This window comes from Athene noctua, chromosome 25 (assembly GCF_965140245.1).
Source record: "Athene noctua chromosome 25, bAthNoc1.hap1.1, whole genome shotgun sequence".
Lineage (NCBI taxonomy): Eukaryota > Metazoa > Chordata > Aves > Strigiformes > Strigidae > Athene > Athene noctua.
The window spans coordinates 8,320,553-8,334,975 of NC_134061.1; the positions used below are offsets into that span (position 1 = coordinate 8,320,553).

At 52.6% G+C, this 14,423-nt stretch overlaps 1 protein-coding gene across 7 annotated transcripts in view; it reads right to left on the minus strand.

Annotated features, from left to right (window-relative positions):
• LOC141970476 (hydrocephalus-inducing protein homolog) overlaps positions 1-14,423 on the minus strand; it is a 150,349-nt gene that overhangs the window by 18,041 nt on the left and 117,885 nt on the right. For 5 of the 7 annotated variants that reach the window (XR_012635192.1, XM_074927120.1, XM_074927119.1 and 2 more), the window contains exons 48-67: positions 13,456-14,082; positions 12,750-12,959; positions 12,139-12,341; positions 11,776-11,958; positions 11,409-11,528; positions 9,906-10,065; positions 9,628-9,800; positions 8,963-9,161; positions 7,920-8,019; positions 7,487-7,586; positions 6,846-7,014; positions 6,331-6,569; positions 5,897-6,011; positions 5,031-5,235; positions 4,426-4,661; positions 3,682-3,833; positions 2,519-2,711; positions 1,897-2,005; positions 1,057-1,317; positions 333-475 (exon numbers count right to left, since the gene is read on the minus strand). Coding sequence is in view for 5 of the 7 variants with exons in the window: in XM_074927120.1 (XP_074783221.1) it covers positions 333-475; positions 1,057-1,317; positions 1,897-2,005; positions 2,519-2,711; positions 3,682-3,833; positions 4,426-4,661; positions 5,031-5,235; positions 5,897-6,011; positions 6,331-6,569; positions 6,846-7,014; positions 7,487-7,586; positions 7,920-8,019; positions 8,963-9,161; positions 9,628-9,800; positions 9,906-10,065; positions 11,409-11,528; positions 11,776-11,958; positions 12,139-12,341; positions 12,750-12,959; positions 13,456-14,082 (3,897 nt within the window). In the remaining 2 variants the exon portion in view is untranslated. Of the gene's footprint in view, positions 1-332; positions 476-1,056; positions 1,318-1,896; positions 2,037-2,518; positions 2,712-3,681; positions 3,834-4,425; positions 4,662-5,030; positions 5,236-5,896; positions 6,012-6,330; positions 6,570-6,845; positions 7,015-7,486; positions 7,587-7,919; positions 8,020-8,962; positions 9,162-9,627; positions 9,801-9,905; positions 10,066-11,408; positions 11,529-11,775; positions 11,959-12,138; positions 12,342-12,749; positions 12,960-13,455; positions 14,083-14,423 lie in introns of those variants that run through there. The other 2 variants (XR_012635193.1, XM_074927123.1) reach the window with 2 other exon arrangements.

Below are 14,423 nucleotides of genomic sequence, written 5' to 3' on the forward strand. Positions count from 1 at the left end.
GGCAGAACCAGAGAGCCAGAACAAACTGTAATCCCTGGCAAGGGCAGGGCTTACAGCGAAGGGACGGATGTGCTGAGCAGCTGTGCCAGGAATTTGCATCTTACTGTGTATCTGTCTGAGGCTTGATGAAGAACAAACAAAAGATGCCATCTCCCGTAACATGGAGCCTTTTCTGTAGGGGTGACAGCCCTCCCCCAGCAAAGCCATGGATCGTAGCTCCTACATGGCTCCGAGCGGAGCTCTCACCAGTCCGTGAGGACTCCCTGTGAGCTCCTGGGAACCCGCCGGGCAGTGCTTGAGCAGTGGGTAAAGGCAGAGCCATCCAAGCTCACCTGGGGGGAGAAGTGAAACGGGGCACCTGCCAGCCACTCAAACCGCATCGCCTCCGCCCTGCTGCGATTGGTGATCGTGAAGCTCATGGTGTAGGGGGTCCCGATGTGACAGTCCCCGAACTGGATGTGATCCACTCTGGCAGCTGTTAAGAATGAGAGCAAGGGATCTAAGCGTGTGGTGAGGTCCATCTGCCCCCCCCATCCACAGACACATTATGTCCAACTTCCTTGCTCCAAGCCTTCCTCCTCCTGGGAGATGCAGATGTTTCCCATCCTAGCACTTTCAGGGAAACACCCTGACACGTCCCTAAAGACGTGGCTGCAGCTGTGCAGAGACACGCAGTACAGCCTGCACTGCCCCTGTGCACACGGCTGGCACACTCACAGACCACCAGCTCCACCAGGCGACACCACGGGCCTGCTCATATAGAGGACGCAGATTATCATACACAGTCTTCATCTCCACAGTATCCCACGGGCGAGCAGACCTCCTTTTAGAGATACTCAGCTGAACGCTGGTATCTCTGACCCTGCCCTGCCAGCCAACAAGCTTCTCCCTTGTCAGAGGATCTTCCCTTTGTTCTCAAGTGTGGCTGCTCTCCAGACTACAAAAGGCAACAGGATCTGTCTGCTAAGGCTGGACCACACCTGCATCAGCACAAGGTGAGCAGAAATGTGGCTTTTCCTATTCCTTGCTCCATCTTGTCAGCCTCTGCTCTCTTACCCTCAATTATGTCTTCCTCCAGATAGCCCTCAGTGTTCTCCTCCTTGCTGTTTGCCATTAGTACATGGATGTTATCTAGCGTGAAGTCATCCTCATAGCCTTCACCCACCAGCTGAATGTTGATTTCTTCGTAGGGGTTGTCCACCACTGACAGGTGGATCCTCCCTTCCACACGTTGGGCCAGGGTGGGTTTGAAAATCACGTCAAACTCTGCTGATTCCCCGTGATGCAGGATCAGGGAAGCAGTGTGAGGCTTCCTCTCTGCACAGAATGGAAGTCAGACACAAGTGATACAGCTGTAGAGAGGAAATATTCCATGGGGTGTAGGAGGAATAAGAGGTTGAAACCCAGCTGTCTCTAAGCACAGGTTCTCCCACCGATGGTTTCAGACCCTTCTCCTATGGTTACAAGACTGACACCACTGTGCATATCACTGTCTTACCCTCAGGGTAACACCCAGTTCTCACTCAAACTGCACCCAGCCAGCTCCTGCTATACATAAAGCTGAGTCAAAGGGTGGTTTTGGCTTCTGTTGGCTGGCTGTGGGCTCAAGGGCTGCCTCCGTTCAGGCTGATAACTTCCCAAATGCAGCAAAGCCCTCAGACAGTCCACTGAAGTGGTGATAGTCCCCCATGACTCAACCCACCATGTCCAGAAGAACACAAAAACTTCCTACAACTTGTTAGGAGGAAACCCTACAAAGTGTCCACATGAAAAACTAGGGGTACAGAGAGCCCCAGAAAGAAACTGTGTCTAACATCTGGCTGCTGCTTGGCCAAGGCCAGAGCAGGGCACACATCTTCCCAGTGACTGACCACACTTGATGGCTATTGAATTTACCTTCCCCAGAAGTGTCCTCCTCCATGCCTGCAGCTTGGTAGATGCAGTGTGTGGTGGGACTGGCTTTCAAGAAGAAAACTCCCCCTTCATCCAACAGGTCTATCATCAACTAAGAAAAGGGAACACAGAGCACAACCCCACTGGTGTGGGTACAGGATGGCACGTGGATTGACACCACACTGCTGCTGCTCCAGCACGGCAAACCCAGCACGCTTCCCCGCTTCAAACCCAGCTCTTAGCACAAAGGTTAAGTAAAATCAGACAGGAAAAAAATGTTCAGAGGCACTGGAATATAATTATAAGCAAACAGGACAGAAAATACTGAAAGTAAGGAGCAGAATTAAACTACAAGAGTGTTTAATTCAGATGTAGTAAAATGGGATCAAATACAATCTAATGTAACTAGGACATCACATGTGCCCAGGTGAGAAGCAAAACATGAGAAGGGAGATGGGGGAAAAGTACTCCAACTTTCTTGTATTGTGTTTAACTGAAAAGGACAGACGAGTCACAAAAAACACATTTCCAAGAGGAACTCCCTTCCTGCAAAGTAGAAATCAGTCATTCTCCCACGTTTTCTGGAACCTTCCCAGACCAGAGCATCCCCTGAGCCGGTCCTCACCTGGACAGGTACGATGCCACCGTTATGAAGGACCAGAGGGAGTTTTTCTGAATCACCCAGCAACAGCTTCTTAAAGAGCAGCAGAGGGTTCCCGCTCTTATTGTGAAGGACTGGACGCAGGACTGTCACCTGAGGCAGATTCCCATCCCCACTGATATTGAAGGTCAGGCTCCGGGCTTTAACTGCTGCAGGGCTGCAGGAGAGGCAGAAATCATTAGGGCTGGTACTAACCCATTCCCCACTCCGCAAGCAATGAAGCAAGTGCTGCCCGCTGTGTTTTCCCTGGCTGGTGCTCCTGTACACCATGACACAGCTCCCCCTCACCCCTCTCCTCCCAGTCCTATCAAGGCCATTCACAAGAGGAATCTGCTCTGAAGAACCAGAGCCTTCCAGAGTAACAGTTAAATATCATTTCACTTCATCGAATCATACAGTACAGCATGTAAATAATGAGGCAACAGATGAGATGTGACAAATTTGCTGGCAGTGGTGGTGAGAGACATATGCAAAAAGCACAAGCAGAGCATGGAAACAGTATAAAAGCAAGAAGGGAAAAATAAGTAACACCATCAGTAAAGATTATTTTCAAGGACACTAAAAAAGAAATTGCTTTTTATGGCAGAAAGCTGACTTATCTCAATCCAGTTCAGCAACTAAAGGGCTGGGGAAGAGCAGGTCAGAGCCCCGGTACACGGGTCCCAGGACAGAGGAACTGGGTTCCTCTTTTCTAAAGGGTCCAATTGCCCCTTTAACATCAATTATCTTAATATAGCCCCAGTAGTCACATAGGATCATCTAATTTTAACATAAATAAGGAGGATATAATGCCTGCTGACTTGCTGGCACAGAAGCCAATTCATCTAATCCTCTGGCCTCGGAGAGCCCCAGCTCAGCTGTTGCACATCTCCATTTTTTTCTGATTCAGTAACAACTAGTTTGCTACCTAATGTTACACTGTCCTCACAGTTACTCCCACAGGCTAAACTAAGACTCTTACTTTTCTGCTATGCTGTGTCTAGTAGTTACTGCTTCCTATAGGATCTAATGCTAAGCACCCTGCCTAGGCCTGCTGAAAGCGTTAGGGTTAACGAGGGCCTTTGGTGCTCCCAGAGGAGAGGCAGCTATTAGAAAGGTCACCCCCAAGGTTTCCCAGGGTGAGTTACCTTGCCTGGACATCAAGGGAAGCCTCAAAAGTGCACTGGTAGTTCTGCATTGTTTGCGGAGTGAAGGTCACCGTGGCAAAGGCGTGGGAGCGGCTGGGCACACACATCCAAATGGGATCCACCTTGAAAATGTCACTAATGTGGCTGTTAAGCTTGGGGGAACACACAGAGCGGTGTTAGGAGGAAACATCCTTCAACGTGATGCAGTCTTGTTCATCTGTGCATCGTGGGAACAGCCTCGACAGCGTGTCTTATTCCCTGGGCGGGCTCCTTCCATCCCAGGGGGAGACTCTAAAGTGGTGCTGACCTTGCACAGGGAGCTGCCATAAAGCCAATCTGGGCAGCCACCCCAGCACCCCTGGGAGGTGGGGGCTGCATGGAAAACCCTGCAAATAACCTAGAATTGGCCTTTAAAGAGAAGGAAAAGACCAGGGAGCATGAGCAAACAGGCTGCTTTGAGCCCTGGCACATCAGCCCAATAAAGTCCCCCTCTGAGTGTGCTTTCAAGAGATACTCAGGAGGGTTCAAGTCTCCCAACAAAGACCCAGAGCGGTGAGCCAAAACCTTGCTTGAGACATGCTGAATTCAACCCAACGGTCACCCCGGCACTGCTGCTCTCCCCTGCAGTTTGACCTGCATTGAGCTGGGCTAGTCCGGGCAGGAGGAAGCCAGGAATCTGTGGGACGAGGCAGGCTATCCCCCAGCCTTCAGAGAGCACCAGTCACCTCGCCCTCTTGACCTTACCTGCCCACGGATGGGTTTGATGGAGAGGACCACATCACAGGGCACTTTGTCCACATTGCAGATCTTGAAGCGAGCTGTGGCCCGGTGCCCAACCAGAACATCAGTGAAGATAAATTTGTTCTCATCTGTGATGAACACACCCTTGTCTTGCACTGTTTGGAGGATGTGGCAGAGGTTGATGTTGCTGCAGATTCGATGCTCCTCAAAGATGGACTCTACATTGTCAACCACAAATGCTACAAGCAGACCAGAGGGAGAGCTGAGGATGGAGAAGCCTTCCTGCGGAATTTACCTGGACCCCACTGGCCTCTCAGAAGCCTTGATAAGCTCTTTCTGGCCAGGTCACTGAAAAACCCAACCTTGGCTGAGGGGGTTGGCTGTGAGGATGGAACTCAGTCACCCTCAGTCTTAGAAGGCATCGCTTTTCCTTTCACCCTTTCATGCATCCCTCCCAGCCTCTCCCCACTGGCCGACTTGAAAAGGACTGGAACCTCTGAGGATTTTAAGATGGGACTTCGGGGTTGGGGTGCCTCTCTATCCAAGCAGGAAGTTTAGGTGCTGATCAGCAGCAGGTCTGGCCGTGAGAACCTGTGGACAGGGCGTACCTGGGAAGCAGGACTCGGCAAACAGCGTATAGGGGATGCCAAGGGGATTGTCCTTGGGGTCTCTGTCGCTGATATCGATGGACAGATGCTCCTTGCATGTCCCTGGTCCCTTTGCATAGCAATCCACTGTGATCACCTGCTGGCCCCCAGGAGGAATGGAGCCAGAGCCAGGGTACACCGTGAACATGCCTAGCGTGAAGCGAGCCTGCAGAGAGTCCCAGGAGAGGCTGATGTCTATCAGCCCTGCCCTGAGCACCCCCTCAGCAAGGAATATGTCACTCCTTGGCCTTTAGCCAGGCCCAAGAAACTAGTCCCAGGGCAGGAGGAGATGACTCCACGGCCCAAAGGCAGCCCCAGAATGAGATGAACCAGCCAGGAGGAGCTGCGGGCCTGTCCTGAGTAGCACAGAGAAAGGAGTTTGGGTGTTAAGGGTGAAGGTGGTAGCTGGGATCCTTCAACCTCCAGTGGTAAAACAGGAGAGCAGAAATAACTGTGAGGAATGATGGGAAAGAAGAGAGGGGACTGGGAAAGAGAAAAAGAAAGGTCATCTGATATCTATGGATTGGGAGTTCAGACAGGGATGTTCCACCCTTGCAGTATTCACAGACCTATTTTGGCTGGCAGCTACCACACACAGAACCTGCTCCCCTCTCTCGACCCCACAACTCCAGGTCTGAGACAGAGCATGGGACTGTCAGTGGGACTGAGCAGCTCCTGCCTCTGCCTGTGGTGGGGAGGTGACAGACCTCCATCACACGGACCGTGTCCCATTACCCCCCTGGGGGGTGATGAGCCCCCAGCCTGGGCACAGCAGCATCCTCCACACCACCAGCAGCAGCACGCCTTGGGGAGCAGGAGCCACCCACCTGCATAAAGGGGTTTGCATCCTTCTGCAGTGAGTGCTTGCTTTGCTCGACCGAGGGAGTCATTTTGTTTAAGTTCTCACTCTCATGGGAGCCGGCAGATTTCCTTCGGTGTGCACTGAGAGGAGAAAGCAGAGAACATCGTGCTGAGCTCCGCCTGCCTTTCTCTGGGGCCGAAGCTGGCCTTCCTCCCCATGGAGCAAAGCCCTCCCGCCCCCAGAGGGCTGCCTGCACCGCCTAGTGCTGTAGCTTCTGGATAGATCAGCTCCATCCCCAGCTTTGTCCTGCACAGGGGGATACCGAGGCATTTTTCTGCTCCCTATTCACAAGCCAGCGATGCAGATGGACAATAACCCAGGTGTCCTGGCTGCCCGCCACACACCAGCCATGCTGTGGTGTCTACTCAGGCAGGCAGGGTGGTGCAGGTTTTCTCTCACCTTTTCCTTGGAGACACAGCTGCATCCTGATCTGCTCTGTAGATGAGGAACTTGAAGTCGAGGACGCCTTTGTTCTCCATCATGAAGGTGCAGGTTTTCCTGCTGCCAGTCACCAGAGCACCAAAGTTGATGAATGAGGCAGGGTAAATGCTGTACTTGCTGAACACAGCTGTTGCTGACACCCTCACTGGGATGATGGCGATGGTCTCGCCTTCCTCACAGATGCTGGGCTCAATCACCTGCAACCAGAGGAGGGGTTGGTAAATACAGCAGAGGACAGCCTCTAGCTCTGTCCCCTGACCCCATCCCTGGTCCTCATCAGCTCACTCTCCCTGTTTAAATGCCTCCTCCAGAGCCAGATTTTCAGCTCCACTTAGGAAATATCACAAATGCTTTCTGAAAGACTTTGTTGTATATGTAAGAGAGACAATGCCCCAGCTAAACCCAGAAGGCACGTGTCCTGCTTACACTCCCAAGACATGGTGTGCTAGCACTGCCTGGCCCAGGCCGCTCACCTGGCAGTGCAGGATGGGTTTGTCCTTGATATCCATTTCCAACTTGGGGTGGAAGAGCAGCTGGACCTGCACAAGGTGCTTGGAGACAGTCAGCACGCCCTTCGGTGGCTGGATAGTGAAGTGGGATGCCAAGTCGGGTATGTTGGTATCTGCAGTTTCCAGCTTGAAACTGGGGAGAAAGGGAAGGAACAGAGACCTCTGCAGTTAAAAGTCCACCAGCACAGCCGGGACTTTGCATAGGACCATAAAAAAGATAAAAGGGAAAGAGTCCAGCTCTGCTTGGGGAATCTCAGATCCTGACAGAGAGCACAATCACCAGTGTTGCAAGCTAAACTCGACACTGAATTTTTTCACTCCCTTCTTTAGAGTCTCATGAAGAAAGGAGCTGACCCCCAAAGGAAGGCAATGAATCTCAGCAGTGAGTGGCTTAAATTTCCCCGTCTCACTTTCTGCTTCCTGCTGAGCTGTGAAGAACTGCTGGTGTGTGGTTGGATTCTCTATTAAAATATTTGAGATCTGAGAGCCCAGGCTTTGTATTTACCCAGGCCAGGAGGTAGCCAGCATGGGAACAGGTTCTAGCCATGGACAGAAGAAGAATGCAGGCCTAGGCAGATGGTGGCACCATGCATTCACAGACCCACCTGTATGCAATTTCGTACTTCCCTTTGTTCTTCAGAGTCAGCACTTGCTTTGTCTCATCCAGGACCTTAAGGATTCCAAAATCCACACTGCCATCTGCACCTGCAGGAAACCCCCGGAGCCAGGTAAGAAACGGTGAGTATTTCTGAGCTGCTGCAGACTACACCAAGTGACAAGATACATTTCAGAGCCTCCAAGTCAATCTGTTCAGGAAGTCGCACACCTCAAAGCTGGGAAGTGAGAGAGTGTCTGTGCCCTGACAGTGCTTCATTCCTCGCAGCATGCAGGATACGTACTTTACGTATCTGTGGCACACTTCTATGCCATGCTAACCCGTCCCATGCCATGCCATGCTAGGCCAGGTGGCTTTGGTTGCCCACCTGACAAGACAATGCAATGCACTTGGACTACTTTGGTCTGGGGGCATCCACTGACCTTTAGAAATGTTGATGCTCAGAGCAACATCATACGCCTCCGCAAGGATTTGGATATTTTCAACCTGAACAATTCCCAGGACATTTTCTGCATCTGAAACCTGAGGCAGCAAGAAACAAACACCCTTTAGAGCATTCTCAAATTCTTTTGGTGGACAACACAGGAGTCCTTGTCTCTGTTGGCTGCTTCGACCATGGTCTCCCCTACTTGACAAGCACTTGTGGACTCCCAAGCCTTCCTAACCTGTTCACCTCATGGGCTGACCCAGCAGGATTCTGCTGCAGTAAGAAGCCCTGTCAGCCCCACTGTGCACTCCTACAGCAGGGAACGCTGCTGCTAAAGCACCCTGGGAAACACAGTGACGCAAAACAACCACAAGAAGCGTGAGGTGTCCCAGAGCAGGTGGCATTGACAATCAACTCTCTCCTCTTCAATCACTCAGCATCCTCACTGAAATGCAGCCCCTAAACCACGGGGAACAAAATCCCAGGGCAAGAGCATGTTGCTCTGCATTAAGTGCCCCAGAAGGACTCCAGGATGGGTGCAGGGAGCGTGACAAAGTCTGTACAACCAAAGGACAGCATTCAACCACGCACAGCAGCAAGGTGGTTGTAGCATGGGCTCGACACACAGCCTCGTAACGCAGGCGTAAGCCCCGCAGAGGCAGTGCCTGGTTAACTGGGGTGATGTGGATGCTCAGGCACGCACCATGTGTTCTGGCAAACCCCCTCTGAGGCAGCAGAAGTTGGTCTCAGAGCACCCTTGTGCCCGTCAGGTGCATCCCTTCCTGACTCCACAGCATACTTGCCCCATGAAGCTCACCTACAAGAGCACCCCAGCAGACAGTTTCCACAACATTGTCCTGCAGTGAGTCCCCTGCTGCTGAGGGGCTGGCCCCCCGGCAGTGCCCATAGAAAGGAATCTCATGAAGGCTCATCCTTTGCCCTCTTTGCAGGGTACCCTTCAAGCACAGTCCCTACCCCGAAGAGCACTGGGCTGATCTCTCTGCTCTGCTCTGCCAGGGTGGGCACAGTCCCCCTCACCTCCAGTCGGATCGTCTTCTTAATGCTGAGAGCCTGTGTGGCCTTGAAATACAGATGAACGCCAAACTCCGTGCGGGGACCAACGATGCCCTCCTCTTGTGACACAGAGAAGTCTTCACCGAGGTTTTCCACCCCACTGAGCCGCCAGGCCACAGGCAGTGGGGTGCGGTTTTGCAGGACCAGGATCTTGCTGTCCCTCCTGTGGAGACAGGAAGACACTCAGCACCAGCTGCTTGACAGTCCTGCTAGCCTTGCAGTGGAATGCAACTTGGAGCAGCCCTGTCTAGTGTCTGAAACCACAGTTAAATGTTTTCTCTTTGTCACAAGTCTCCAAGGTGAGGTCCCGGAGGAGAGCCGGGTGCTAAAAGTGTAACCAAGAGAAGGGAGATCAGGAGCAGCTAATGGACTCTCTCAGAACCAGCAGACAAGATACAAACACATCATCAGGATGCCCGTCAGCAGCATTGCTGGGGGCTACAGAGCTTGTGACTGCCATGGGACACCCAAGCCAGCATGGAAGAGTGAGCAAGAGACCAGGAACTGCTGGGGTAAAGAGGGATGTGGGCCCAGACTCCAATCGGAGGAGCTACACAGCCAGCAAGAGAAGCTGTCAGGGAGCTCACTGCCAGCTCTCGCCCCGGCAGCGTGGCCGCGGGAGGACTGACCTGTGCAGAAGCAGCTTGTCGAAATGCACCTGCTTGGGGCTGACCCCCAGCTCCACCTGCACCCCCTGGCAGCACAGGCGGAAGGCCACTGGCTCTGGGTTCCCCTTAATGTGGCAGATGAGGTTGTCTTCCACAAGGCCAGCTGAAGTGGGGTACGCCCAAACACTCAGCTCCTAGCCCCGTCCCCACAAAAAGAAATACAGAAAAGCATTCAGTGAGCAGGAGGAACAGCTCCTGGGCACTTCAAACAGTGCCCACCCTCCCTGCCCATCTCCTACCTGCTTCTCGTTAGCCTTCAGCCTCATGCTGGGAGGGTCTAGAAGGAACGTGTCTGCTTTGAGATCATGCTCAAAGGAGAAGTGCACCTCTGCTTCCAAGAGGGTGACGTTGCGTATGGTTATCTTCTCACAGTTGCTGGGAAAGTGCTTCGCCTTGTACCTGTCCACAAAAAGGGAAAAGGCTGCAGAGGATACCGTTGCCTTTATCACACCTCGAGGACAGCACCGTGTCCCGGCAGCGGGAGGCTGCACTGGAGGATCACAGGCTAAGAAAAAGGACTGTTTTCAGGGGCATACTGCATGGTATGTATGCTCAGCCTTGCATTACTTTGACGTCCACCCCCATACTTGGTGCCTCCACCCCAGAAGCATGACGACGCACAGGCCACTTAAAGAACATTTTATGAAATCTACATTCAGAGGTGCCTGGAAAAATAAAAGCATGCCAGGCATATGGGTTCTTCCCCCTTCTTTGCTGGGTTTCCTTCCCTGCAGAGTATCATAAAGAAATGTTTTTCAAAAGAGGTTTTAAAAATAGTTTAGCTTATCACTTTCAGAAGAGTCATGAGACTGCCTTGTCTTTCATGGGTTAGCTCAAAGTCTGAGGGGAGGAAATAGAAAAGATTAATTCCCAACAGAAATGCTAAATTTAACAAGTGTCCCTTCTCTCAAGTGTGGAACAGAATTTGAAGTTAAAGAGTTAAAAATGCAAACAGAAGCTTGAGACGATTCATCAGCCTGGCTAAAGATTCTCTTTTATTAAACTGTTTTGATTTAATTCCCTTGGGTTGTCAAAATACCTCTAACATTTCAGAACTCCCACGAAGATAAGAACTTAATTTCTAATTAAAAAAATAAAACCAACAAAAATCCCACAATGTTAAAAATAAAAATATGCCAGCAATCACAATGACCACTCTTTTAGGCAGATGTTATCCAGCAGTGAGGATCAGGAAAATGTAAATCCTCATTTTTATTCCTTTTCAGGTTCCCGCACCTCCCTCCTCATACTGGCAGGTCAAATCATAAAGGCTTAATAATATTACAGATTAACAAATGGTTTACAAAACCATCAGCAGAGTAATTGCTCATTCAATCTACCCATAGAGCTCAAAGCACTTTAAAAAAGCACCAGTGTTCATTTCATAGGTGGTGAAGCTGAGGTTTGGAGGGAGAACAGAAGTTGCCCCAGGTCACCTTCAGGCTGGAAGCAGCACGTGGCTCTGGCCACCAAGGCACCCCCCAGGTAGGAAGATCAGCTCCATCTCTCCCCAGATCCTCCAAGACTCCTATGCCTCTTATCTGCTCACATTCACTCATCCCTGGCCCTTCAACCCCACGCAGCTCCCAGGTCTCTGCCTGGGCCTGCCCTGAGTTGTGCCCCTGGGACAGTGTGTCTCTGAGCATGGCCATGAAAGCCCAAGGCCCTGGAGATCCCATTCCAACGTCTCACTCCACGCAGGCAGCGCATCAGGATGCTTGCTCGGCGCGGGGAGCACGTACCAGTCTCTTGACTTCCCACACAGCAGCGGTCCGAAGTGGAATACGCCCGTGTTCATGACATACTGCTTGAAGATGATGTCATCATCCGCCTTGCTCTTCCTCCAGCGAGAAAACACCAGCCTGGGCAGAGAAAATGTGGAATGAGGAGCTGTGAGATGCTCTAAGTAGAAAACCTGGTCAGAAAGCCATAACCCTTATTAGTGACTGAGGTATCAGTACTGATTCCCAGCTCCAAGCACAGGAAGAGACACTGGGCGGCTCAGGCAGCATGCTCTGCCCGAGCCAGAAGGTCACTGGGACACAAGGGGCAGCCCTGGCTCTGAGTGCAGGGGGGGCAGTGTGGGAGGCTCTCATGCCCCAGCCTTACCGTGGGTCCTGGCTGATGGTGGGATACAGGCAGGTACCCCTGCAGTGCACCTGGTACAGGCGGTTTGTCCCCAGCACCTCAAAATGCAGCGTCTGATCAAACTGCCCTGGCACCGTGGAGCTGAATTGGACCTTCAGTTCCACCTCGCCATGGGCAGGCACTATCCACCGGCAGCTGCTCAGCCTGGCAGTGAAAGAGGAGGCTTCAGACATTGCTAACGAGCAAATGGGAGAAGGAGGAGGCTCATAGACTTGCCTTCCCATGGAAGCACCGGCAGAGGGTCCCTACAGAGCTGGGGATGATGGACCTCATTTGGCAAGATGGACGGGAAGCAGAGGGATCACCTCCTCCCTCACAGCTCACCTGATGGATCTCCCCGGGGATGGGACCATGTCCACGTCACTTTGGTGCACCTCGGGGGGCCGTTTGGGTGCTCCCGTGCCCGGCGCCTGGAGACCTCTCCTGCCCCGGCTGGAGCTCCGCTTCTCCCTCACAGCCTCCTGCCTGTCCACGACTTTCTCCTTCCCCGTCTGGCCCCTGCTTGGCGTGACCTGCTCCTCTGACACCTTCACACCAAGGCAGAGAGGAAAGGGAGAGAGGTGAGACCTGCCCTGAGACACCCCCATCCCAGAGAGAAAGCTGCAGGTTTGTTAACAGATGGGAGACAGGAGAGAGAATAACCACCAACAACCTATGCCCATGGACTTGGTCTTCCTTGCAGGACTTTGTTTTGCCTACAACACCCCTCCTTGCCCAGGACCCTCTCCTCAAGGGAAGTTGAAGGTTTTCAGCTGATATTTTCTCTCTCATCTTACAGAGCTGCCCTACATCTCAAGCAGAGCTGTCTCTTTTAAACACAGGAGGGATGCCTGCAGACACAGGGCCCCGTCAGGTCTTCCCTTCCACAGTGATCCTTTTCCACCCCACCTGCCCCTCATGCCCCCATCCAGCCAGCCCAGCCCCTGCCCTGGCACCTTCACTGTGGGCACAACAGGCACATCCAAGAGACTTCTGGTGTCCTTTCCTTCTTCTGCAGTGGCACCTCCTGGCACAACAAAGGTGAAGTGCTTGAGGGCTTCTCCTGCTGCAGGGACCATCCGCTTCTCCGGGTAGTGGATCACAGAGTAAAAAGCAGTAGGTGGAATGGGAGGCCCCGAGGGACCCAGTCCCAGGTCATCCAAGATCTAAAGCATAAGAGAAAACCCTGCTTATACTCCTGTCACCATCATCCTCACAGTCCCTGAAAGGCACTGAGCTTTTGGCAATGGGCTTTTTTATTTAGATGGAGTACAGTGCCTTTTTACGCCCAGCAGGGTGGGCAGGCTCCAGAGCAGTGCCAGGACCTACAAGTGGAACCTAGAGAGAAATCTCAACTCTGAGTGACTCGGCTGAAGGAAACAATGACCAGGAGCTGCCCTGCCCTGGGACCATTTTTAATGATTTCCAGACGGGGAAACTCTCCAAACAGAGAGGATGTTCGAACAGAGAGCCCTCCCTCTTCCCACCCATCCGAGGGATGGCAAGAACTTTCCCAGCCACGTGGCTTCTGTGAAGCCATTGTGGAACATCATCAGTGGCCTGGACAAGGCTCTGTGCTGTTGTCACCTGGTGGGACACAATGCACCAGGGCCCGGGCCCAGACCACGGCAGGCTCAGCATCTGAGCCTCACAGGGCTTTACCTGCTCTGCCGCTGGCAGCTTGCCACTCTCCAGGATTGCCCTCGTCACATCTGCAGAGCTCAGCACCTGGATGTCCAAGCAGGGCACCCCGACGTCCTGGCCTCTGGCTGACCCTTCTGCACCTTCTCCTTCCAGCCCAGATAACTTGGAGTCCTCAAGAACCTTCAGTTTTTCCAGACGCTCCTTCTCCAGCCTCTCCTGGCGCTCCTTCTCTCTGTCCCTCCGGCTCCTGCGACTGGATGAACGCTGGCGCTGGCCTTGTACTTGGTGCTGCACCACCTCTTGGTTCAGAGGGGACAGCAGGATACCCTGAGCCCTGTCCCAGGATGACAAAATATGCGTGACATCCTTCTGCGATGCCTCATAGATCTTAAACCTCAGGGCCAAGTTCTTGCTGTCACTCTGCGCCTCGGTTTTAGTTTCCCCCTGTTCTGGGTCCGCAGGTTGTACAACATCTGCTGGGCAGGCATCTGTCAGGGGAGCCTCGCTCTGCTTTTTCTTATCTTCCTTGTCACTTGCAAGAGAGTCTGGGTGCTCCTTTGCAGATCCCTTCTTCTCTCCCCCCTCGGTGACATCGGACAGGTTGCTGATGGATGCGCTGGTGTTGCTGGTGGATGCGTTCGTGTTCTGGGCAGGAGGAGCAAGAAAAAGCCAGGAGCATTTCAAAGCATGAACTCAAATGCTGTAGGATAGTGGCGATCTTTGCAATAGCACCCCACACCTCACCTGAGACCTGTGCTACATGCTCTACAAATCCCAGTTCAGAATGCAGCTGGTACCCAGTTGAGCTCAACTGAAACTAAAGTCCCCAGCGCCAGACTGATGAGGAGTCCTGCAAACCAGCTGAGAAACAGAACAGCTTCCCCGACCCAAACAGGGAACTTAAGACACCTCCTTACTCCTGTGCAGTCCTCCGGGCACCTTTCTGGTGTGCTGAGCATCCATGCCTGTGTCTGGCTGACACTTTG